A 27,028-nucleotide genomic window follows, 5' to 3' on the forward strand; every position below is an offset into this window, starting at 1 on the left:
GTGATAGATTTACACAAAAATTTTGGATTATTTATTTTTAACTCCAACGGTTGTTTAATGCCTTTTGTATAAAAATATATCCATCAATAACAACCAACTATGTGTCATATCAAGACCCATGTAATTTTTACAAATCTATTTAATATAAGGTTAATTTTTTAATGGAATGAGAAAGAAGAAGGAGAAAAAAAATATGATGATGTGGCTGTATAAAAAGATTGTGTAAAATACACAACAAATTTACACATTGGTGACGTGCTAGTATATCTTAACATATTGCTAGAAAAATAATAATAATAAATAAATTACACATCATACATGGCCGTGTATATTTTACATAAAATAATATTTTAACAAATTGCTGGAGAAGCTCTAAAAAAATGGCCGGAGCCAAAGATTAATAGTTCAAAATTTTTGTGTAAATATAATATGACACATCATATTTATACAAAAAATTTACATAACCACTAGATATGCTCTTTAGAATTGTGTAAGCTTTATTCCGCATTTTACTCAGTTGCCTAATGGGGATTGGCCAGAACAATAGTCCTAGAACCATCTAAATATTTCTTTTAAAAAGATAAAGTAACTCTTTACACCTAGGAAGCGCGAATACTTTTATAAGATTGACTTGCCAATATCATGTCCGTATTGAATACCAATATTTTTTGAATACTCACAAATACGTGTCCGATACTTCTTAAACGTATCTACAATTTTAACTTATATTTTTTAATTTTGAATACATATCTAATACTTGTCAAATACTTCGACCACATATCTTATATTTCTTAGATACTTTGACTACGTATTTAATACTTTTCAAATCCTTCAAAACACTTTGTTAACAAGTTTTGAACTTAAAAAGTAACTTTTACAACATAAAATTATAGTAGAATTTTAAAGAAAATTTTAAAATATATGACTAGGGATTCTAGTTTCATGTTTTGAGAAACGAACTCATATATTATACTAGCGATTGCATTTGCATTTGGATTCATAATATTATAAAAACTGACCAAAAACTAATTATATATATATATATATATATAAGTATTATTTTGTATTTTTTATTACAAAATCTTATTCGCACTCGTATTTTATTTATTTAATTTTGTCAACTATCAAATCTGCTTGGTGTATGCTGACTCCTCTAGTTCTATATCAATGCAACCAGAGTGTTTTGACTAAAATGTCCTGCTCAAAATAATCATCATTGGAAAAGAAGTCAACTTTCTTAAATTGAAGATACTTGTATCCTTTTCTATTCAATTTTCATATCTGCTCTTCTTTTGTCTCTTCCTAAAAAAGAAAAAATAAAATATATAGTGTGTGTAAACACAATGTATAGATTTATCAGCTCGAGTCCAAATATATAGCTTTGAGTGTGAAGACGGTGAAAAATGATCATATATAGTGTAGAACAATGATTGTTCCAGACTCCACAACACCCACTGTGAGAGCAAAGGCTATGTTCCCTTCATAATGTGGAAAAAACTCACACCTCTCCTTTTCATAGTTGGCGTCAGGGGAGTGGATGGTTTGGAACTTTGGACATTTTCCACACAATGACACACACACACACACACACACACACATATAGATAAGCTGCAAGTAACTTCATTGGAACTTTGCTTTTTAATTCCCAAATTTAATTAGCTTAAAAATAATTATTATATTAATACAAAGGATAAATAGGCATAAGATTTGTGCTCCATTTGGTAGGAGGGATGAAAAATTTGATAGAAAGGAGAGGGGGAGGGATAAATGAGGCATCCTTTAGAGAATAGATGATGTCACTCTCATTATATTTTATTAGATGGAAAGGATGGACAATGCGACACCTTATTCTGTTTAGTTGTAAGGTCTGGAAGAAGCTAAAAATGATATTTTATAATAAATTAATTTTTCTATCTTTCCCTTCTCCTTTCGGTTCAATTTTGGAGACCGACAAAATACAAGTTAGGAGAGATACTTCATCCTCATCTCTTCGCTTTTTTCCAATCAAACAAGAAAAGTTTCTTTTTATCTCTCCGCTCTTTCATACTTCCTTAATTCTTCCTTCCAACAAAATGTATTAGCAGATCAACCTACATGAGTTCTTAGTTGCAGGTGTAATCAACTCTTTCTATGTCCTCAATTAATGTAACATTCGACAATTATGTTCTTATTTTTTGTAATTTAGGTGGAGGCTACCAGTGTCTTTTTGTACTTTAGGTGGGGGTTTTAAAGGTAAACAAACATAAATGAGAATTGAGAGGGTAAAAATACTAAAATCAATAAATGAATTCAGTACTTTGTACTTTGTTTGTGTTTGACGGTAAAAGGAGTACTGACTACTAAGTATATTTTGTATAACAAACAAACTGCCTTGACATACAAATGTTGTGGTTCAAATAATTTCCATATTCTTCATGTGGAAGTTGCATCACCTCACATGCATTGATATAATTTAAAGTGGTCATTTGTATTTTGCCTTGGACATGCTCTCAAGTTGTTTATTCACTCCTTTGTATTAGTGAGATGGTCAGCCAATTTACACGTGCTTGTTGATGTTAGAATACTTATTTAATACAGTAATATATTGTAAGGCCAAATTATATATATATATATATATATTATTTCTAAATCATAAAAGGAAGCTACAATAGAGGGCCGGAGATGTCAATATCAGCTGCTTGAAACAACCACTTAGTACAATTAGGGAAGACATTGGAGCGGTTTGGGACACTTGGTGCAACTTGGACATTCTCTCAAGTTGTTTATTCACTCCTTTGTAAGGCAATTTATATGTGCATGTTGATATTAGGATACTTATTTAATAATATATTGTAAGGCCAAATTATATATATATATATATATATATATATTATTTCTGAAACATAAACGGAAGCTACAATAAAGGGCTAGAGATATCAGCATCACGGCTTAAAACAATCACTTAGTGCAACTAGAGATGGCAATGTGACGGTTTAGGGCGGAGACCTCATTTTTCATTCCCATCCTCATTTCTGTTCCCGTTTAATTTTTTCACCCCTATAATCGCTCCAAAATCCGTCAGCTTTTTCAAAGCAATCCGCATACTTGTCCCTCTTTACATAATCGATTTTTCAAAACCACCCCAAATGGAGTGGGGAGAGGCAACCCTCCCCTGAAAGCGCCTTAAAATCCGCTAGAATTTTCAAAGTAGCCTCATTTCCTATCCCCATTTATATAATCGGTTCTCCAAAACTGCCCCAAATGGGATGGGGCGGGGTGGGAATTTTTAGCATCCCTAAGTGCAATCTCTCAAAATATCCTCGTTCACTTTAAAGTTATATCCCTAAGTGCAACCTCTAGAAATATCCTTAAATGCAACTACTTGTGAAATCTTCTCTATTTTTCAAAATAGATGAGGAAGGTTCGAGTTTCTAAAGGGGCAAAGTGAGTATGTCTTAGTGAAAAGAAGAAAAATAAAAAGAAAAACGAGAGAGAAAAAAAAAGAGAAGAGAAAACTATCCTTTGGACCTACCATATTCCTTTTGATATGTATCAATTATACCAAAGATTGTATCTTTTGGTTCTAATTAAAAATAATAAAAATTGAAACTCTCTTTTATTTATGCAGATATGTGTCTTCGCCAAAATGAGTTAGAAGCAAGAAAATTAAAAGGTATAAAGGACAGTGTGGGGTTTGGCATTAAGTTGATGTTGCAACCAATATGATTTATAAAATAATTGTCCATGTGTATCATTGTCTGTGTCTTCTAACTTTATTCTGAATCCTATACATATGGTGCACATGAATTCCTTTTCTTTTGTTCACAAAATAATTGAAGATATTTTGTCTCCTCGTATTTTATCAACTCCACACTATTCAACCAATCTATCATTGATTTATTGGTGTGTTAATTTTTTTACCAAAAATAAAAAATAAAAATTCTCCAATGCATATCTTGTGTAACATAGATGATTGGAGAAAATTAAAGTCCTATAACAAACCAAATAAATTATTTAACACAAAGTTGCTCAATTTCAAATCAATGTACTCGAATTTATCAGTCACTCCAAACTTTTGTTATTGTATGAAATTATAATATAGTTGTATAACTTGTATGATATATATATATATATATATATATATATATATATATATATATAAAGTTGTATGATATTTCAATGGTTCCAAATCCTAAATTTCTTGGTAGCCCACCAGCTTAGAGAAAGACCTCATTTTAAGCCCCATTGACCTGCGAAATTGGTGGTTGAAAAGTCCAGGTCTTTAATAATCAATAGATTGGTTACAAGTCACTTGCTAGTAATTATTAAATGTTTCATCTATTTCATAGATTAATCTTAGTTTCAGCTCAGATTCAATATATATATATATATATATATATATATATATATATATATTTAAAATCATTAAACTTTTAATCACACAAATTGTGCCTTGATTGTAGAAAAAAATGAAAAAGACAAAAAGAAACCTCAAACCTTAGATTATTTACACTGCATTTCAAAAAAGAAGTAATATAGAAAAAGGATAAAAATAATATTACTTTGATTCTTGGTCTATATATATATATATGTATGTATTTAAAATCATTAAACTTTTAATCACACAAATTGTGCCTTGATTGTAGAAAAAAATGAAAAAGACAAAAAGAAAACCTCAAACCTTAGATTATTTACACTGCATTTCAAAAAAGAAGTAATAAAGAAAAAGGATAAAAATAATAATACTTTGATTCTTGGTCTCTAGGTGCTCAGATTAGGCCAGATTCCTTTGCACTTTAATAAGACCGTGAACGTCAATGACTTCATATATATAAGAAAAATCCTATATATAAATACAAGTGCATAAATAATATACATACATAGTTGACAATAGTATAAAACATATCTGTAATTGACGGTATAACGGTATAATATTTGAACAGTAGTGTTATTGGTGCCGGTTTGAACTTCAAAACAACCACTTTATAAAATATTAAAAAGTTAATTATTTAATCTGCACGGGGTGGTCTAGTGATTAAGAATTTTTAAGGGATGAAGCATAAATTTAGACATTCCGAATTATTCTCTCACAAGACATAAAAATATTCGGATTTAAATGATATGTGTGGTTTATAGATGAAAGAACATATCCGAATTTTACCTTGTGGTCATAAATTTTTGAGTTATTCTAATGTAAATTAATATTACAAAATATCTCTTTTAAAAATTTTATAAATTAAAAATATATTGAAATAAAGTAACTTGATAAAGTATATTTTATGGGGAAGGAAATTGAATTAACACCTTATTAGTTTATTTATTGATTAATCGAAATTTCTCTGGTGTGAATTTGGGGAGTCAAGATGTGGATGTGTGTCTACATCCCTTGGTTCCCGCCATTTCATTTTTTATTTTTAATCCTAGGTTCACGCCTCTTGTTACGGTGTATTTTTAGGTGACGAAAATAATGATATATAAAAAGATAAAATAATGTTGGTGACGGTTTTAAGGTATCGCATGATTCGACAATAAAAGAGGTTATGATGTCAATGTCATTAACGTGTATTATGGAGTTGAGAGTTGAGAACTGATGGTCCAATTGAAATTAAATCCGCAAATAATGGCGACTTATGTTTGATGAACTATGTAAATGCTTGAAGTATTCAAGTCTAACATACTACAATTTGTACACCGTAATAATATATTGAGTCTTAAATATATATATATATATATATATATTGAGTCTTTAGAACAGTTATTTCGCCAAAAAAAAAAAAAAAAATGGTTCCCATATGAAGTCAACGAAAGATGCATTTATTGGAATTTTTTGAACTTCACCTAAAATTTCACTTAATGCATTATTACTATTATTACTATTATTATTATTATTATATATTGCCTCTAGTGTTCTCTCTCTCCGTGCATTTGTTGGACATGTAACTCACAAAAGTACAAATTTATTTAAATTATTATATTTGTATATCTTAAACTGTTTTAATACATGCATTTTGCTTCTAATAAGTGAAAATATTAAGTACTTTTCTTTAAAAATAATTAAATAATATTATATAATAATTCATTCGTTCCCAAAATAAATATTCACATTTTCATTTTTATCAATTTCAAAATAATTATTTCATTTGAAAAGCCAATGTACTATTTTTATTTATTTATTTTTTTGTAATAATATCAATTTAACCTTCTGAACCTATATAAAAAATTAAAAAAATCACATAATTGTGAACCTACTAAGAATAAATTTTGTAATTCATTTGCTATTAATACAATAAAAATAATAAAAATTATTATATTTAAAAGTTAAACTTTCAAAAAGGGTCAATTAAAATGAAACTTAGGGAGTATTAAAGCATTGGATAAATTCGTTGATACACTTGGGCATGTAGGCAAAGAATTGAAACGTCAATGTATTATTAGGGTTTTGTTTGGATCTTAAATAGAAGAAGATAAAGGAAAAACACATGAAGGAAAATGGAACAAAAGGTAGTACTACTATTACATGTATTTTATTTTTAGGATCTCTGTTTCTTTCCTTTTTCTCTTATTCTTACATAAAAAGTTAAAATCAATTAGATGGATGTTTGACCATCTAAGTACATAACTTAATTAGGTGGAGTTTTAACCAACAAAACCACAATTTTGTTTGGTATTTCTACATGCCCTTTTACTAGTTCCCAAAATAAATAAATAAATAAATAAATCATATTGAAATTAAATGCCATTAGACAATGGGAATACCATCATATTAATAATCCTTGAACTTATTTATTTATTTTTTTAAAATTCATGTAATGTTATTCTCGCGTGGAACTCGTTTTAGACTTCACTTAAGGTCGGCAATAATTGTTTCACTTTAATAAATAACAACAAGTAATTCTCATATCATTTTCCTTAAAATAATGATCAAGAAGTTTTGCATATTCAGGTCCACTTATTATTCCCATTTGTCAAAGTTCAAAGTGGATATCAGTAACTTGAAAATCTAAATAAAAAAAAAAAAAAAAAAAAAAATCACTCAATTTTATTTTTTATTTTTTTATTTTTTATATATGACACGTGAATGGCACATGATTAAATACCGAGATCTAAGGTCCCGTGAAGGTCTTTATCTATCCAGCAATCGGCATCCCCCAGGTCCAATAGTCTTGTGTTGTTTTGTAGGTGTGACCATGTTCTTCCAGGGTCCACGACCATTGTAACAACTTTAGGAACAGCAATTTGAGAGTAATTTGATGTTATATCCCTATGTATTTTTAATGTCATGACAATTTTATTTTATATTTTCTAAATATAGTTAAATTGTGAGATTTAGATTTATTTATTTATTATTATTTTTATTTTTTCTGACACCAACGAGATTTTAGATTTTAGACACCCCATCATTTTCTCGGTGGACTGTCGGTGGTCTGAAAGTATATGCTCTCTCTCCCTCCCTCTCTCTCCCATTCAGCTTAATCTCGCTCCTTTCAGCTAACAATTTTAACCTACCCCTCTCTCTCTCTCTCTATATATATATATATATCTATTTATATACATACCTTGCGATGAAGAAAAATGCTTTAACTTTCTCTCTCAAATAACACCAGTAAATCAAGGTCCCTGATTGTTCCAAATCCTTTGCTCTCTCGTGTGGCTATCATCTTTCTTTGCTTTTTAGAGAGAGAGAGAGAGAGAGTTCATTCATTATTAGAGAGAGAGAAGGGAAAGTCAGTGTTAGAGAGGTGTATATTTGTTGGAGTAAGACTGTCCAGAGGGAGAGAGAGTGATACTGGAGGGGATCAGTGCTTGCTAGATTTGTGGTTGATCTGAGGAAATGGCGGTGGATCCGAGACAGGTGTTGGCTGGTTTCTTAACCCTCACAATGTTTGCAATGTTGGGGAATATGATCAAGAGAGACCATTTTGATTCTGTTGATGTGAGTCACACAACTCACTCTTTCTATCAGATTCACTCCAAATTTCATTATTTCCTCTTTAATTTCAATTCAATCCATGTTTATATGTTAGTTGTGTATTTCAAAAGTGAATCCAAATTTCTTTTCCCTTTAATCTGTTTGTATATGTGTATATAATTTAACTTCATTGGAGTGTATACTTTATAATGTACATAGATCTTTTGATCTATTTGTATATACTAATTCGTCTTATGATTAAATTCATATGCTTGGCTGCTGAGAAATTGTGGGAAGCAGACCATATATTCAATGCTTACAACATCATGTATAAGCTTCCTATAAGGGTTTCAAGTTTTTCTTTCTTTTGATATGGTTCTCTTGCAAATAAAAGGATACCATGTAAATATGAATGTGCATATATGTATAAATTTTTGTACTTATTACTATGGGAGAGAAATCATGTGCCCTTTTTAAAGTTTTTTTTTGTTTAACTTCGAAGAAATTATACTTTCATGAATATCTGCTGTCGATTTACATGGTTCTTCTTTGCTTTTTACACTATTTTTTTTTTCTCCCTCTTAAAGGTGAATCAGTCCAATGTGCCAAATGTTCCTTACGATGATGTGAAGTCTGAGCACAGCCTTGTTACATTTCCTAAAGGGAGTAATGGACCTTGGAAAGAAGATGGCCTAGACCTAAAACCTTGTTGGACCACACCAAATTTGGGTAAATTGGCTTGAGTAATTTGATATCAGAGTTACTAGAAAAATCATACTATAACCCATATTAATTTGATCATTCTTTCATTTTTTCGTATTTCGGTAACAGACGAGGCACAACAGTCTGAAGGGTTCATCACCTTCTCATTGACTAATGGCCCTGAATATCATGTCTCACAGGTATCTTAATTAACCATATGAGTTTCTATCAAGTATATGCTATTTAAGTGAGCTCGCTGCTGGAAGTTGTTTTTGATAAATTTCTCAATAATACATTCTTCTGCAGGATTCTTTTGTAGCAACTGATTAGTTGATGGTCAACACAGTAATTTAAGAATTACTATAGCAGGATCTTACTTTATAAGCTTATTTTATGGGTTTCATCACATCGAATGCGACCCATCACCACTTCCTTGTAACGAGCATCCATGTGCCCTGTCTAACCCATCACCACTTCTTTGTAACAAGCATCCATGTGCCCTGTCCTATAGCATCTGTCAGATATGTGGAGTTTTGACTTTTATGTTAGACACCCATTCACGAGGATAAGAAACCATAGCAGATGTTTCTTCGGAGAAATAAGCCTATCACTTTGTCTTTCACACTTGAACTTCACCATGAAGACAAAACTTGAGAATTCTTTCTGGCATCAAGAAAATGTCACAAATTGTTTAGGCAAAAAAATGTCTCAAATTTATTTGTGAAGCTTTGACATAATATAATATCAACCAAATTATAGTTAAGCCAATATTTCACTTTCCAGTCAAGTTTACCTCAAACTTAACTTGGTCTACATGATCCCTTCTTTTTTCTTTCAGAAAGTTGCTATTTGTTTGCATTTTTTTAAAAAAAAAAAAAAAATCTTAAATTTTCATTTGCAGCCAATTTCACCTTTTTAGAATTTAGTGAACTATGTTGTATTTTTATTTCTGCCACACCTAATCGTTAAACATGGTGCTTATTAGTTGCTCAGTATCTTACTCTACAAAAACAATGGCTGGCCTAACTGTTGTTTTGAAGTTTTCCTTTCGAACAAAACATGTAGACCAGGGTTCCTGCAACTTCCTGAAGCACATCCCCACTTCATTGATTGGACTCTTAATTCTTCAGTTGTTCTGGCTCGTTACCCACCCTCAATATTTATCTATTATTTATGCTGCAGTAAAAATTATCTAAACACTCCCCCCAACACCACACACACCCGCACCCACCCACCACCACCACCACCACCACAAAAATATTAAAAAAGGGACCAAGAGAGAGAAAGGGAGAAGGAAAAAGAAACCTTTCCAAGTAAATCAACAACATTGTAAAACATTATGAATCACGTCATGTAATCTAAAATACTCACGAAGTGTGATTCAAGCAAATCCTACTTACAAAGCTATTATAACTCATTTAGCTTGCTTGCTTGTTCTCCAATTAGTCATTGCTGGATTTCAATGTGCAGACTTCTTTATTTATGTACACTTCTTCAGTGTTTAATGCTCCCTTTACTGGGCCAGAGGGAAAGCCCCAGCTCCTCCTTGCTTTCTTTCTCTTTCCCTTTACCTTCATCTCCTACTTCATGGAAAGCATATCCTTCCCTCCTCCTCCTTGCTCCCACTCTTCCAGTATACCAAAAGGACCATAAGTAAAAAATTAGAACTGGGGGCTTTCGTCTCCTAAGAAAGGAGCTTCTGGAAACTTGTCTTTTGTGAAACTTCTTTTGCAAAAGGATTCAGTATTTGTTTGGTCACCACAATTTTCAAGAAATCAATAGTGTACTTTTGAGTCTAAAAGATGCTGTCCCGTACCTTTTGCTCATCTTGAATATTGTTTCAGTGCATAGATTTCATTGTGTTTGTATTCATTCTGCATTCTATTGCCCTTAAAGTTCCACCAAAACGAGTGGCCAACCAATAATTCTGTACTTCCCATGTACCTCTAAATCTTAATTAAGTAGCATTTTCCAGAAAGCTTTTTTATAATCTTTATATCTGCAAAAACTTTATTTATGTATTGATATTTGCCCGGCGAAAAAAGAAAAAAAAAAAAAAAAATCAACTTTTAACTCCTTCCACATTTTGTCTAATATATTTATGAAGAAAATTGTCTGTTCTTCTGAGTTCTACCAAATCCTATTTTGATGATTCTCAGTTCCATTACTTCAATCAATCTTCTAACGCTTGTATCTAAACTAATTGAGTTCTTTGTTCCATAGTTATACTCCATCGTTAGTTTGCGATTTTTTCATGTTAAACTTTTGTTTTCTTTGCTTCAGTAGAAATTGTCTATTGGATTCCTACAAAGTTTATTTGTACATGTGACTAATGGTCAATGTTGCCGCTAATTAAACCATACTTGATTCAGGACTTGGTGTTACTCAAAATGTTCCTTATATTCTGCAATGCACTCATCCTTAATTTTAATTTTATTTATTTATTGCAGGAAGCGTGTATTACTTCTTCCATTGTTAAGTTTGCTAACTATTCCTTGGTGCTTTGTCTTTAGATTGCTGATGCAGTGGTAGTGGCAAGATATCTAGGAGCAACTCTTGTGCTCCCGGACATTAGGGGAAGCAACCCAGGTGATAAGAGGTTAGTTTTCTAAATAGCTCTGCAACTTACCTTGTTTGGTACTTCTATGTGTTCTCTCACCTGAAACTGGATCCATTATATGGTGGTGCTACCTGTTGTGAATTTACGGAATCTACTTTTGGTCCGACCGCTGACCTTCAGCTTTATGCTGTCTGTTTAATATTATGGCTCCTTTTTTAGTAGATTTCAGTCATCCTTACGTTTTTTTTTTCCTTCCCTTCTTCTTAAATTGGTTACTTGTCTGTATAAAATAATTTTTGGTTTGGTAGTGGGAGATTATCACAGATAGCAACTACTGTGGTTATAAGCATGCCTTCCACCATGTGTGAAGAGATTAAATCTTGAATCACAAAAGGTGCAGTGAGACTGATGTTCTGAGAACCCATGTTTCTACTGTAGTTGACACATTGATAACCGCTGCCAATCATTTAATTTCCGTTTTCAAATTAATTACAATAGCAAGAGATTTGGTGATGCATGTGCTTCTCTTGCGGGGCAAGAACGTTAGAACAGACCACTTTAGAAACTTCTTGCGAGGGAATTTTTTTTATTGAATTCAACAATAGAACAAATTTTGCTGAAGAGTTCCGATCTAAATATCTATCATTGCTTTTAGCAACCACGCCACAGGTTTTCTTCAGGGAAATGATTTACTTTGTATGAATTGGATGGTATTATTATCCTCCTTGCTCTGCTTTTGCATTGAATTTTTACTTGTGAATAGTCTACTTCACTTTGATCAATAACATCTCAGTTTTCCTCCACAGAATTTCTCAGCAGAACTAACCAACCTTGAGTGGTTGGTTGTGTCAAATCTGAATAAATTTTGGTGCTTTAATTATTAAGTTCTGTGGAATTTAGGGTAGTCTACTCAACTACAAAACCCAAAAGAAAAGAAAAAAAGTAACATAAATTAATCAATATACTGAAAAAAAATGTGCCAAACACCCTATCGGCCTTTCATTTGAGAGTCCCTCCTGGGAAGCAGATCTTATTAAACAATCCTCCTTATAGAACCTGCACCCAGCACTTTGTGTATGTCTATTTGAGTTTGTTTATTTACTTTTAGTTGTTTTCATTTGCAAGCCATCAAACACAACAATAAGCCTGACATACTTGAAATTTTTCAGGAACTTTGAAGACATTTATGATGTTGAGAAATTCTTAAAAAGTCTGGATGGGGTGGTCAGAGTGACAAAAGATCAGCCTGCTGAAATATCAGCACGAAACCTTGCAGTTGTTAGGGTCCCTAATCGAGTTACCGAAGACCACATTCAAGAAAATATTGAACCAATATTTAGAAAGGGCAACATAAGACTGGCAACTTACTTCCCTTCAGTAAATATGAGAAAGACTACACAAAAGAGCAACAGTGATTCAGTTGCATGCTTGGCAATGTTTGGAACTCTAGAATTACAACCAGAGGTCCGTGAAGTGGTTGACTCAATGGTAGAGCGGCTAAGAGCTTTAAGTCGGAAGTCAGATGGCCAGTTCATAGCAGTGGACTTGAGGGTTGACATATTGGAGAAAAAGGGTTGCCAAGGAAGTGGTACTCATGGAATGAAAAGCTGTTATAGTCCACAGGAGGTCGCATTATTTTTGAGGAACATTGGTTTTGACAAGGACACCACAGTATATTTGACCCAATCAAGGTGGGATGGCAGCCTTGATGCCCTGAAGGATTTCTTCCCAAAAACTTACACAAAGGTGAGGGGTTTCTTCCTTTCTTTTCATTCTCAATGTGCTAATCATGGTTTAAGTTCAACTTTTGGAAGATCCATCGCATAATTTGGGAAATCTTGATCAGTTTTTATATTGCACAATCAGGACAATCCATCTCCATCATTAGGTTTTCCTTTAAAATCCCTTCTAGTTCATTTCGTCTTTTATAAGTACAGTATTTAAGCACTTCTTTTTTTCTTTTTCTTTTTTTGAAGTAGCAAGGTAAAAATTTCTTATTTTGCCATTGCTTCTTAGAAATAGAAGCTACTCCAACAGTGTAATTCGTTTCAGTGTTTTTCTCATATCCCAAGGAAATGGAATGGCTCCACCACGGTTTTACTTCAACATTGCTAGCATGGGATCATTATGCAAAAGAGATTTAAAGGTTGCCATTGGCAATCAACTGATGGTCATGAAGGACCTGTTTCAATAATTTGTGATGATAGTTGTCCCATATAATATATAAAATACAATGGGGCTGTACATATTATATCACCTACAAACATGCCCTAAATCCTAAACTGGAGCATGGTTCAAAATTACTAAGTTCAATACAGAACATAATTTTTTGCATCCATATAATTCACTCCCAACCTAAAGTTGTTTGGAGACAAATCCTTGGCTTAAAGCTTAGTTTTGATACTCTGTAGAGTTTATTAGTCTTCGAGTATCTCATTCCCTTGGAAACTGTTTGCAGGAAGGCATAATGCCAGTGGATAAAAAGGATAAATTCCTCAACTCTGAAGCATCTGAATTCGAGAAGGTTATTGACTTCTACATGTGTTCTCAGAGCGATGTTTTCGTACCAGCCCTCTCAGGTCTGTTCTATGCCAATGTAGCCGGTAAAAGAATCGCTTCTGGCAGAAGTCAGATACTTGTTCCAGCAGACATTTCTGGTTCGAAAGCTCCTGCTGCAGATTTCATATCCCCTTATATTTCAAAGAAGAACCACTTGGCTTATTCATGCTTCTGCTAACTCTTCATGTGAAGGATCCATGAAGAGAGCATTGAAAAGATTTCCTCCGGCACCTTCCAGAATGGTAATGTTTGCTAATTTACCTTGGTCAAGCTTTTTATTTGTAAAAAGACAAGCAGGTCGGTTACAGCATTTATACTTTTGATTGATTGTGGTCCTAAGTACCGAAAAAGAACTCTCTTCAAAGCGATTTTCGTAGAGGCTCTTCAATTTAACTGCGGATTCCTCTAAGATATAATCGTTAAATGTTGTCGAGTATATTTTAGATTTTGTATCTTAAATTCATTGTAACAACTTTTTGCATTCAGAAAATTTAGAGTGGAAAGTATTTGTTAATTGCTCAGGTTTCTTGTATATGGTGTTGGTTTGAATTTCATATGGTGGTTACAGGAAATAGCTTATATCTGTTTGCCAAATAGTTTTAAAAATTGAGTAATCATGAAGTATGGTTGAGAAATCTGTATTGTGCTTGATGACTAGTTAGGAAATGGAGGAGAGTTGGTCCTACTACCCTTGTATGTATAGGGAATAGGCTAGGACTAAGACACCATTGAACCTAATGACCATATGTTATATTGTCACTCAGTTTTCTGTTACTTTCCCGACACATAAATAAAGGAAGCATTTTTTATTTTGCCTCTTCCTATCATTAATTAGATGGTCCTAAATTTTGTATCTGGTTGTACAAAAGTTGATTGAATGTTTTTATGCCTCTTTCTTAAAAATTGAATTAAAGGTTGCATGAAATTGATACTTTAAAGTTGAAAAAATTTAGTTCAAAGTTTAAACTAAAATTTCTCCAAACTTTTCTGATCATCCTTTTGTAGAAAATTCTCTCTAATAACAATAATAATAATAATAATATATTTTTTTTTTACCTCATTTCCTTCACCAATCAACCAAATCTTTCATTCATTCCACTGGAAAATTTATAAACTACCAAACAATTTTATAAAACTCATACCAAGTCTACACAATTCATATTGTAGAACATTCTGGAATGATGAAGCCATTCAGACAATTCTAACTATCGTGGGTCCTTTATATTCATTTTTTATTTATTTTTATTTTATTTTATCAATAATGGCAGCAATATATTAAGCACCAGAAGAGGGTATATCCTCATTGAGTACATCAAGAAGCCATCAGTGCAAATCCCTAACCCCATGACTAATAGCCCACTTGCTAATCTCATATGCCTGTTACAAGATCCATGTATCACGGATCCATCCAAAGCTTGAAACCCATACTCCTTTACAACAAAAAACAATGTCTTGGACAATACCCATGTTTATTGATTGTTGAAATCTTTATGACCCTTTTGAACTGTCCAAAAGGGCATGCTGACAAATTTTCTGGACTGATCTTGAATTGTCCATTTTTGACCTAGCTGGAGAATTTTTTTTTATTGGAAATGACCCACAAATAAGGCGCTTTGAGTTATACCCTATTTCGACAAAATATCATCGTTTAAGGTTTCAAAACAAAAATTTTCTATCCCATAAGAGGCATGGTGAATATTTCGGAATTTTAATTACAATCATAGCCACATCGCAATCACCCTCAATATCTACTTCCTCATTGCCCGATTGTGATGACAATTCCAAACCTTCTCTTAATACCAAAGCCTCGGCCACCTCTGCATTAGCAACCACCGGAACAAACAAAGAGGCAACTTTTAACACTCCATCCATCATGATTACTCACCACAATCCCCATTTCCTGTCTACTGTTTAAACGCGGCATCAACATTCAATTTAAAACGACCAAGAGACGGAGCACTCCAAGAAATTTGAATGTGAACTTGAGCCGTGTTCTTTTTTAAGGATTTCCAAGGTTTCTTGAGTGTGATCCAGCTGGTAGCAGTTATTTGAACTCGTTTGTAATTGCTTCTTTATTTTGAATGAAGCTATAATTTAGAACTTGAATATTTTAGATAATTCTTTTTCATTAATCAATTATATTATTTTAAATTTTTATAAAGACAATAACACTTATTTTTTAATAAAGTTGTTATTATTAAATATGGTAATAACCTATTAAAGGATATTATTGTAAAATTAATAATAGAAATGTTTTAAAAAATATTATTACAAAGTAAATAAAAAATAATTTAATTATAAAATACTTATTATAATGCGTCACCAAATATTTTAATTCCAATAGCAATTCCAAACGGACTCAATATAATTTGAGGCTATAGGCGAAAAATATAATAGTGACATTTTACTATCTATATAATATTAAATCACAATTAATAATATTTAGTTAAGTAATAATTTTTTTTTTTTTCTCTCTTGCAACTGGGGTATATAAATGAAAGCAAAAATTGTACAAGCAGGCAAAAAAGAAAAAAATCCATGGAGTCCATCTCTCATCTACCTTCACTAATCCCGCAATTATAAGTTAAATAATTATTCAACAATTTATACATGTAATGATATAGGAAAAAAACTTCAAACGAGGTGAGAAAGGGAAAAAAATGTGAGATAATAAAAGATGGAATGAAAAAAATTAGAATGAATTTAATTAACTACCATTGAATCTCTACTACGGTAAGGAATTAATAATTTTAGGGGTCATAACTTTCGAAAAAAAATAAAATAGGGTAAGTCTAATAATATACAGAAATAATAGGAAATAATTTTTTAAAAAAGTCTTATGAAGTAATAATTTTTGGAGTCTTTCTAGGGTGTGACAAATTGCTCCAAAAACTTAGTAGTATACTGAAAGAAAAAAAAAAAAAAAAACCAAAAAAACAAAAAAAAACTTAGTAGTATATTTCCACGTAGGCCCACCAATTTGTTGCCAGACAACACAAAATGTATACCATGTTGGGCCCATTTATGGCCCAAGTAACTTTGGCAATATCGACCCAACCTATCAACCCATCACAAGTCCCTTCGTTACTCCAACGCTGAGTGGGCCTGTTGGCCCGTAAAACTCTTAATCGAACGGCCAGGATCCACTCACATACCATGAATGAATCCAAACCGTCGGATTACTTCAAGCCCTAAAACGAACCAACGCTACAAAACCCTAAATTTACTCTCTTTTCAGCAGGAGCTTAGAGCTTAAAGAAACCCTGCGACCAGTGCAGAGAGTCCGATCTTCAACACAGCAGGCGCAACTCGGTAAGTCGATTCAGTTTCTCATTTGAATATCATTTCAGTTTCCTTCTCAATCGATCTGTGATCAATACGATGAATCGACGAGTTGTTTTATAGATTTCTTCAAGCTAATCTTTAACCGGTGTTGATATCACATTTGGTATTGAAAAGATTTATTTCTTTATTTGTTTTTTTAAACTGTTTATGTTTATGTATCGTTTGGATGAATATGGGTATCGTTTATGTTTGATTTTTTTGATGGAAAATTGTAGGGGAAGTAAATGCATTGTATTTTTTGATGTTTTATATATTTGTCATTACTTGCGATCCTAAAACAATTATATGGTCTTGCTAAGTTGACCCAGTTAGTTCTTTCGGATTAGATTTTCTTTTTCTCGTGAAAGAAAATGTTATTGTTCTCTTATATTTTAAGTGTTCAACGAGCAAATGTATGGTTTTGTTAATGGCTCTGTACTGTGAAATTTATATTTACTCAAATGGGTCTTGGAATTTTGCGATATCCCTTTATTGGAAAATATAGGGCTAGGAAATAATGTAGAGTCCCTGCATATTCATAATCTATTTTAATAGATTATAATAATGAATCTGGTCATTCTTTTATTGTATTTTATTTATATTTTTATTTTGGATAGAATATATGTTTTGATGAATTTTGATTTGTTATTTTATTCAATTTTCGGTGATGTTATTGGTATAGAGATGGCTGAAAAGCAAGGGCCTGTGATTCCGGAGTCCGTGTTAAAGAAACAGAAGAGGAATGAGGAATGGGCTTTGGCAAAAAAGCAGGAGAATGAAGCTTTAAAGAAGAAGAATTCTGAGAACCGGAAGCTAAGTTTTATCAGAGCTAAGCAATACTCAAAGGAGTATGAGGAGCAGGTAACTCTTTATATGTTTCTTTTGATGCAACTTGTTTTCTTTATGTTACTTCTACAAGTAGAGTAGTGCTATGGTTTTAGAATGAACATTTAATTGGTTGTGCAGCAAAGGGAGCTGATTCAATTGAAGCGTGAGGCAAGATTGAAAGGGGGATTTTATGTTGACCCTGAAGCTAAGCTTTTGTTCATTATTCGTATCCGTGGGTATGTATCCATGTTATATTGTCTATTATTTTGACTGATATTGTGATGTATGTATCCATGTTATTTTACATAGATTGGAGTGTCATTTGGACTGATATTGTGATTTACTTAATATTTTTGTGGCTTTTGAAACTTTCAGTATCAATGCTATGCACCCGAAGACAAGGACGATATTGCAGCTTTTGCGTCTAAGACAGGTAACTTGGCATAATTTTATTTCTGCTTGTCATGGTTTTTAGTGTATGTTATACCGTAATAAGGCATCCTCCCTTTTTAGGACTTGGTGTTTCTAATAGTTATGCATATGTACTTGAAAAAAGAAATGGTTATTAATGTGGGAAAAAGAGTTTTAAGAATCAGCTTGTTTGGATATGTTTTAATTTTGCACAAGAATGACTTGATACCAATAGTTATGTATATTTGATAAAAAGAAGCTATCAAGCATCAGATGGTTTCCAAGAATGGCTTGATGCTAATAGTGATGGTTGTATCTCGTTGATATTTTCATTTAGGGACTGGTATTTTTCAGTACTTGTAAAACTATTGTGGAAAAGGTATACAGTGTCTAATGGTATAGATATGTACTATGTTGCGTATGAATGGTTCTGATCCACTTGTTCTGATGGGTGGATCTTGTACTAAGCAGTTCTATATGAACTTCGGTAGGTTGTGTGCTGATGTTGGCATTATCTGTTGCATTTAGTACCAGGGTAAGTAATGGTAAAATTAGGATGGGAGGAAGTAGTGCAAGGCAATGCTGAATTGTGAAATGCTCGAGTTTATCTGATTTGATGTGCAACTGTAATTGCTCTAGTACTCTAATCGGCAGCCAGCTTTTATGTTTGGGGAATGCCACAATGTAGTTACAGTTGGTGTCCTATTATTTTTGTTCAAAATGGTTGTTCAAATGTAACTTTTATAAGCTAAGCGTGCATTCTCCTTTTCCATATCATCTCTTACATCTTCTGATTAGTCTTGCTCTTCCAACACAGATATTCAATGGTGTCTTTCTGAAAGTGAACAAAGCAACCGTGAATATGCTGCGCAGGGTTGAACCTTATGTCACTTATGGGTATGTGGCTACTCATGTGACTTTTAATATTACCAGATTTGGAGTTCTATACAGACAATAATTTCAAATATCCATGTTTTTAGGTACCCCAATTTGAAGAGTGTGAGGGAACTGATTTACAAAAGGGGTTATGGCAAGCTAAATAAGCAGAGGATTGCCTTGACGGACAATTCGATCATTGAACAGGTTTGTTTTGTGCTAATTCTATGTTCAGTTGTAAAATGTATTTTGTATTGCTAAGATGCCACTATATACTACAGGGTCTGGGCAAAAACGGTATTATCTGCATTGAAGATCTTGTCCACGAGATCATGACAGTTGGGCCTCATTTTAAGGAGGCTAATAACTTCCTCTGGCCATTCAAACTTAAGGCACCACTGGGTGGTCTGAAGAAGAAGAGGAATCACTATGTTGAAGGAGGAGATGCTGGGAACCGTGAAGATAAAATCAATGAGCTCATCAGGAGGATGAATTAGATTTTGGTGTTATTCAGTTTTTGCAGGTTTGTGGTTCTTTTTGCTTCTCATTGGCAGTTGGAAGAATCTTAACTCAGTTTTTCTTCCTCTTTTAAAGTTGGAAAGTATTTTATTTTTCAAGTGTAAGACCTACCATGGTGTTGACAACTTTACTTTTAGTTTTGGCAGTTGTATCTTTGAGACTTTATTTCCTTCTGTTATTCTTGTTGGCTATCCTGGCAACGATGCGATGCTCATTCTATAGATAGATAGCATAAACATGTAGCTTTAAAAATGCAATCTGCTTGTGTCCTACATAGCTTCACTTGCTTTATGTAATGGTCTTCAAAGACTGATGATGAAACAGCTGACTGGTTGTTTCTGATTCTGCTTTCACATTGTGAAGCCCTTTATTTCTGGCTACCAAGATTTTGGCTGCTTCTAGTTTACCAATGATGAAATGTGTGACGGAACATTTTGGTTCTCAGTAATTGCTTTCAATTTCTGAAGCATTGATTAGGTGTGTTTTTGCTGCTTTTCATATTGGAAAATGTGAGTCTTTATTGATTACCCCATTCTGATATGGGGAGAAGAAAGGCAGGATTATGTGCTTTTAGGTATGGTTTACTTGTCACAGTGCTGTTACTTGCATTGTAATAATTGAGTAGTTTGGTGTACCAAACTACTAGATTCTCCCCATGCAACTTTAGCCCTAACAGGTGGGATTGAATCTCTGATAGAGGTGTTAATATGTTGGATTGTTGTAGAAGACCACGAGTTAGAATAGATGTTCTAGGCAGCCGGTAGTTCCAGGTTCAAAATGTGGGATGAGACACTACCACAGTTTGAACTTAGGTCAAGTGTACTGGACTTAGAAAGTAGTTGCAATACTTACAATCGTGCCTATGTAGAAGTGGAGTTAATTAGTTTAAATCGTGGGTTTGATGCTACACAGTTTGAAAAGGACTAGTGTACAGTATTTGAAGAACTGTTGCTTCTATAATTGTGCATGGAACTTGGAATAGAGGATTTTGTGCTTTGAGAGTGGTACTGCACAAAGATTGATCACCTCCCCTTCAATTGATGTCTTATAGTGTGTGATGTTGCATGCAGTCTAATGATGCCTTGCGTGCTTGTGTCGATATGGTAATGTTCACGAGGAAATCATCTAACCTTTTCATGAATGTTAATGCTTGTGTACGCCTAGGGTCGGACTGGTTTTCTTGAGATTAAGCCGAAGGATTGGTATTTTGTTTAGTTATTAGTAGCTGTTAAATTTGAGGATTTATGTAGTGATCTTTGGCCCAATTAAAATTGTTACGAGACATGTCAAAGTTACCGTAATAGCCCATTAGAGGTTATCAAATTCCTATAGAAAAGCATTTTGGTTTCAAATTCCTATAGAAACTTTCAACCCTATTTCTTTGAGTAGATGCTGCTATTTCCTATTGTTCATTCACTGGCTTTCAAAGATGTTTTCATAATCTCAATGGCAATGGTAATGTTGGAGGGTAAATTTATATTGAGGGTTTTTTTATTTATTTATTTTATTATAATTTCAATGGAGGCTATTTTAAAATTTTATTGGTATAAATGCCAAAAAAAAAAGAAAGTATAAATTTAAAGGTGTAAAATACAATAATAAAAAATTTCAGTGGGGTCAATGCCCCCAGCCCACAGGACAACCTTAGCTGCTCCCATGTACGTGATGAAGGAAACTTCTTATAAATTAATTCCAGTGTCCTTTGAAGAATTTATCAATAAAAAGGTAGAAAAGGGCACCCATCTCTCTTCTAGTGTTGAAGATTGGGGAGGTTTAAGTTGCCACGATAATGTATGGAAGTTTTCATGACTTTTATTTTTGGGTTTTGGTTAATTTCTCTACTTTTGTTTTTGCTTTTGTTTTTAGTACTGTCATGACTTTCCGGATAGGTGAGGCAAGCAGAAGATGTTATGCAACTAAAAATTTAAATAAAATTGATATATTCTCGGATAACCACAGATATGGTCATAGTCATATCTTAATTTCTCGTATATGACCGTGTCAAAAGTTGAATAATCTTTTTTGAGTCAGTCATGGCCTACTTGACTTCTACTAGAAGGCTAGCACAGAATCTCTAATAGACTCAAAAAAATAAAAATCACAGTCACTGCCTCACAACATAAATGCAAACCTATTATTCTACAACATCCAATAATTTGTTTACAAGACATAACACCCATATAAATAGCCAATCCTCTTCCTCCCCATCTTTTATAGCTGCAACCATCTCATTCCACTTTGAGTACTGTCAACCTTGAAGATGCCATTTCATCTTCTTCAAGTTGCCAACAATATATATATTTATATGTGTGTGTGTGTGTGTTTGTATGCATGTATGCATTCTTCTTTCTGGAGGACTTGAAGCATTTGCAAGCGGCGTCATTAGTTATCGGCTTGCACTGGGTTTATACATACACAACCATTTTCACCTTTAAGTCTAGTAGTAGCTGTTGATGGAGTCTAAAATCGCTTTGCTGCACTGTTTGTTTTTTTTTTTAAAGATAACGAGTACTCATCACCCATCTTGTTTACTTCTAATCTGCATGCGTGCTTCGACCACACGATCAACTATGTACTCTCTTTTTTTTTAATTAGTTCACGGCATGAACGTACAATGTTCAAACGGGAGGGGGAGTGAGAATACATGTTTTGCAGTATTCTCAATATATACAATTAAGCCAAATTAATTAAAACCTGTTCTACATACTTTCTTTTTTCGTTTTTTTTTCCTTCTCCTATAAACCAATTTGTTAATATTTCTTTTATATGTGTGTGTGTGCGTAACACACACGTGCAAGCTTTCGGTTGCAAAGCAACATTAGTTATGGATCTTGGGTGCTGACAATCTAAAACTTGTTGTAAATGCGTCTTTTTCTCCATGCCTGTTTCTATGGAGAGGAGATATATAGTGTTTATAACATATTATTATTACGAGTGTCATCTACATGATACCCGGGTTGGCTTATGTAAATATGATGACGTAATCAACAATCCATATATACACAAATAATAATAATAATAGATATATCAAGTTACAATGAAATTTATAAATTTTTGAACAAGAATTACAATATTATGAAATACTGGACATACACAACTCATTATATGTTGGTGTGGGTGGCATTAAGCTTTAGGAACTAAGCGTGTGGAGCAAATGGAACAGAAGAACTTGGTTTTGGTTTTGCGGGAGAAAGGAACACAAAACACAACCAATTGGGTGTCATAGTCCATGGCTAACACAGGTCCTCCACAGTAAGGGCAACCACCTCCTTTTGCTCCTCCTTTACTTTTCAACTTCTCTCTCAGATCAACTATTTGCAACCTTCCCATCTTTATTACGGATTATTTCGTAGACACCCTCCACAGCAACAGCTATAACAGAGCAATATATATAGGAACAAACCCACCATATATAATTCGTGTGTGGATTCCGTGAAGCAATTCGTGTGACTCTCCATTTCGTCATTTTCCTTGAAGTTTCTCGGACTTTATGGGCCGACGCGCTCATCACGAGGAGCCAACTTGCTTAGTTTCCACGAGATGTCGACGAAGGACTCCACAAGGCAATTAAAGTTGAACCTTTAAATTAAAAAAAAAAAAAAAAGGGGGGTTTCCGAAGGGTCAAAGGGTTCAAAAGGATATTTTATGAGCCTTTGTTGAAAATGACATTAGTGCCCATAAATTGACCTCTTCTTCCCTGGAGCTTGAGAAGTTTGTGGTCAAGCGGGATCCGTAAAACTCGCTATGATACAGAGAAATATGCAAGGAGCAAAGACACATCTTCTCAATTTGGAAATTGTAAGATGTCGATAATGTTGCCACTTGGTGGGGCCGGAAATGTCAACGAAAACCCTATCATTTTAAATTTGAATTAAGGTGCTAAAAAGGTCCAGGGGTTCAAAAGGGTCGTTATTATTTCTTTGAAATCACATTGCCATAAATTAACCTCATTCTTCACAAGTTTCTGTATAACTTACTGTGATAGAAAAATTGTTGGATAGGTGGTTCGAGTTGGGGGCATGGGCCGACGATTTATGTCATTTGGTGGAACTTAAATGTATGGAGACTAATGGGTCTAGGTCTGTAGGGTAGAAAAGAAATTATTAGATTATTGATATTTGACGGTCTAATTTCTCTGATTCAAACATATTTACAAAAATATATTAATATGCAAAGCTTTAATATTAGTTTTTGATTTGACAGAATTACGAGTGACAAGATGGTCTAAGAGAAAATTACATTGATATTCTTTAAAATTTTGTCAACATACACTCGTCCCTCTTATTTATCAAATTACACGACCTAGTTGGAGGTATATTTGTAATTTTACTTTATTTGACAAAATCTCAAAAAAAGTCAATGTGTTTATCCCATTATTTAATAGTAGAATTGCAAATCATTTTAACAATTTTTCATCTTGGTCTTAGTAAGTTTCCACGAAATGTGATGAAAAATTCCACTAGGCTCGGCTATCATTATTAATTTGAATTAAGGGGCTAAAAAGGGTTCAGAAGGGTAAAAAAAAATTGTCTTCAACGTGAAACTCTTCCCCCAACAACTAATGAAGAGACCTTGAGAAGTTTCTCGTCAACAAAAGCTGTCTTCAACGGACTACCATTGTGAAATTGCAATGATCTTTCGCTTGGAAGACTTTGACAGCAACTTATGAAAGAGATTTAATTAGCGACAACCATTCTTGGCTTGGAAGATTGGTGTTGGTGGGCACTCACTAACTTATTTATCTCTTTGTCAACTAAGGTCACCGTCCATTTGGTTTCTGTGTCACCTTCTCGCCTAATCAATCCCATCATTACTTCTTGCATTTTCCTTTCACAATATTTTATTAAATTGCTTTACCTTTTCTTAATATATTCAAATTACGGACTATCATTCACGCAAGCTTAAGATAAACAATATCAATATAAAATAACATCAAATTATCTGTTGCCAATAATCAAAAGGGTTAAATACAAAAAACCTCCCTAATATATAGACTTTGTGTAAAACTAGTCCCTATTTTTTAAAAATGTGTATGCAAGTCCACAAAATTCAAAAAAAGTGCTGAACTAGTCCCTTTGACCACTTTTTGGTCAAAATTGACATAAAATAAATTTAAAAATCATAATTTGCCCTTTTATCTTCCTATTCTACCCTTTTATTGAGTTGACTTAGTGTGTCATCAAAGCCACATCACAAATCCAAATTTGTTGAGTTGACTCAGTTACCCAACAAGTTCCACAACGGCGGCACCATCACCACCATCCCACATAAGGATGGCAAAAATCCCCAATCCGGTGGGGAATAGCCCCGCCCCCACCCCATTTAAAGCGGATTTGAAGAACCGTTTACTTAAATAGGGTGGGGATGGGGGTTAAAAAAAAAAACCCGGCCGATTGCGGGGGACTCAGATCCCCGCCCCGGATCCGCCCCGAAACTAGCCCCGATTAATATGTTAAATTACTAGTTTACCCTGCCATGTTAATATATTTACCAAATTAACCTTCAATATATATATATATATATATATATATATATATATATATATTGAAACCCTAGATTTACTTCACTTTCAATTGTTATATTTTGATAGTGAGGCGACAGCGGCAGTCGGCACTGGTAGATTTGACAAAAACAACAACCAAGAAGGAGCCAAGGCCTAAGCAACTAGTATATCAGGTACTCCTACCATCCTACACTATTTTCTTGTTTGGATTTAAAGTTATTTGAAGAGCCGATACAAAATATTTAGTTTTTATAACACTATTTTGGTACCCAATAATATAGATATTGCTTTACGCCATTGATGGGTGAAGTTTGCAGACAGGTTTTGGAGACGGCGTCGGAGGGTTTGACGAAGTAGAGGACAAGGACTTTGTCGATGGTGTCTATGATGATCGAATCCACTTCTTGCTTTTTCGTCAGCGTCGTCAATAGATAGCTCATCTTCTCTCTATATATCTCTCTCTCTTCCCCTTCCCTGGTGGTGGTGGTGGAATCACAGAACGTTTCCGTTCTCTTCTCCTCTTCGGCGACTAATTTGTGAATTTTATCATCCTTTTTAATTTTCAAATTTTACTTCTTTTTTTTTTTTTTAAGAAAAATAAAATGAAATTATTTCAAGGGCAAAAATAAATTAAATAATGGTTCTATCTAATATTTTCCTTACTATTTTTGGTACCCAATAATATAGTTCGTTCCCGTTTTGGATCTACATTCCAAATATTGTCTCGTGTTTCGTTTCTAATTAATTAGTTCGCATTTGAGCTCTTCAAATAGGTATGTATATATATATATATATATATATATATATTGCTCTCTCTCAATCTTGTCTCTGTAAGATTTGTATATTTGCAAGCAATGTCGTTGATTTTTATTGTTGCAAAACGGAGCTTTTTTGTTTGAATTTGATAACTATTTTGGAACTCATTGACATTTTTATCCTTTTTGTATGCATTATAATCTGGAATTGATTTAGAGTTCAATAATATTCTTATTAATAAGAATCGAATAAGTTGATTATAGTCCATATTCAAATTTTGGGAGGAAATACTTTTTTTTTTTTGCAAAGAAAATGAATAAGCTAATATTATAAAATGTCATTGTTTTCATCTTCACATTATTGTAATCTCTGTGGTTCTGCTACAGAACTTGTGTAGAATCAAAAAATAAAAAAGATTGGAATTTTCAAATTTAACCGATTATGGGGCGGGCGGGGGCGGTTATGGGGATTAGAAGCAAAAATTTAAACGGTTATGGAGCAGTTTTGGGATGGGAGTACCAAAATTAAACGGGGGCGGGGATAGGGAATGAAAAACCCGCCCCAAACTGTCCCATTGCCATCCCTAATCCCACCGCGTCCCCACACCTACACCAGCGGCGCCACAGTCGGCAATGAAAAACTATATTCATTGCGGCTGCAAGAAAGGGGAGAGAATACGAAGAGAGAGAGAGAGAGTAGAATAATTGCTTTGAACGCCAGGAAGGCTCCGGCCCAAATTCTCAATGTTGTTCCAATTCATGATACAAAATTTTTCATCTTCTTGTATGGTTTGATGAGGATTTATTATGAAAATTCACTATAACAATTAGTCTATTTGGGTAAGAGATATTTGTGGACCATTATGCCTGCAGTGATGGTGGTGGTGGCTCGCTGGAGAAGATGGTGGTGTGGCCGGAGGAAAGAGAGAGCATCTCATTTGATTTTTTTTTTGGCTTCTTCCTTTATCTTGGGCAACTTTTTTCCTAGTATGTTTGTACAAGTGTCATGCTTTTAACCCAATGTAGTGACGACATCAAAGATTAAGAAATTTCAAAATCACAATCTGGAATTGCTTCTTGGTTGCCAATCTGTGACTAATTGA

At 33.4% G+C, this 27,028-nt stretch overlaps 2 protein-coding genes across 2 annotated transcripts; both read left to right on the forward strand.

The window, feature by feature from the left end:
* The first annotated feature begins 7,380 nt into the window (after positions 1-7,380).
* LOC132287043 (protein MANNAN SYNTHESIS-RELATED 1-like) lies at positions 7,381-14,230 on the forward strand. Its single transcript, XM_059789505.1, has 6 exons — positions 7,381-7,912; positions 8,476-8,617; positions 8,720-8,790; positions 11,104-11,189; positions 12,320-12,896; positions 13,609-14,230. The coding sequence occupies exons 1-6, from the start codon at positions 7,811-7,813 to the stop codon at positions 13,885-13,887; spliced, it is 1,257 nt and encodes a 418-aa protein (XP_059645488.1). The 5' UTR covers positions 7,381-7,810; the 3' UTR covers positions 13,888-14,230.
* A 2,695-nt stretch (positions 14,231-16,925) lies between these two features.
* On the forward strand, positions 16,926-19,845 carry LOC132283474 (large ribosomal subunit protein uL30w). Its single transcript, XM_059785419.1, has 7 exons — positions 16,926-17,021; positions 17,716-17,894; positions 18,000-18,097; positions 18,237-18,294; positions 19,090-19,169; positions 19,253-19,355; positions 19,430-19,845. Exons 2-7 carry the CDS (start codon positions 17,718-17,720, stop codon positions 19,643-19,645), a joined length of 732 nt encoding a protein of 243 aa, XP_059641402.1. The 5' UTR covers positions 16,926-17,021; positions 17,716-17,717; the 3' UTR covers positions 19,646-19,845.
* The last annotated feature ends 7,183 nt before the right edge of the window (positions 19,846-27,028 follow it).

Source organism: Cornus florida, unplaced genomic scaffold (assembly GCF_030987335.1).
Source record: "Cornus florida cultivar Cherokee Brave unplaced genomic scaffold, ASM3098733v1 CherokeeBrave_3.0.0_Hap2_Chr11, whole genome shotgun sequence".
NCBI lineage: Eukaryota > Viridiplantae > Streptophyta > Magnoliopsida > Cornales > Cornaceae > Cornus > Cornus florida.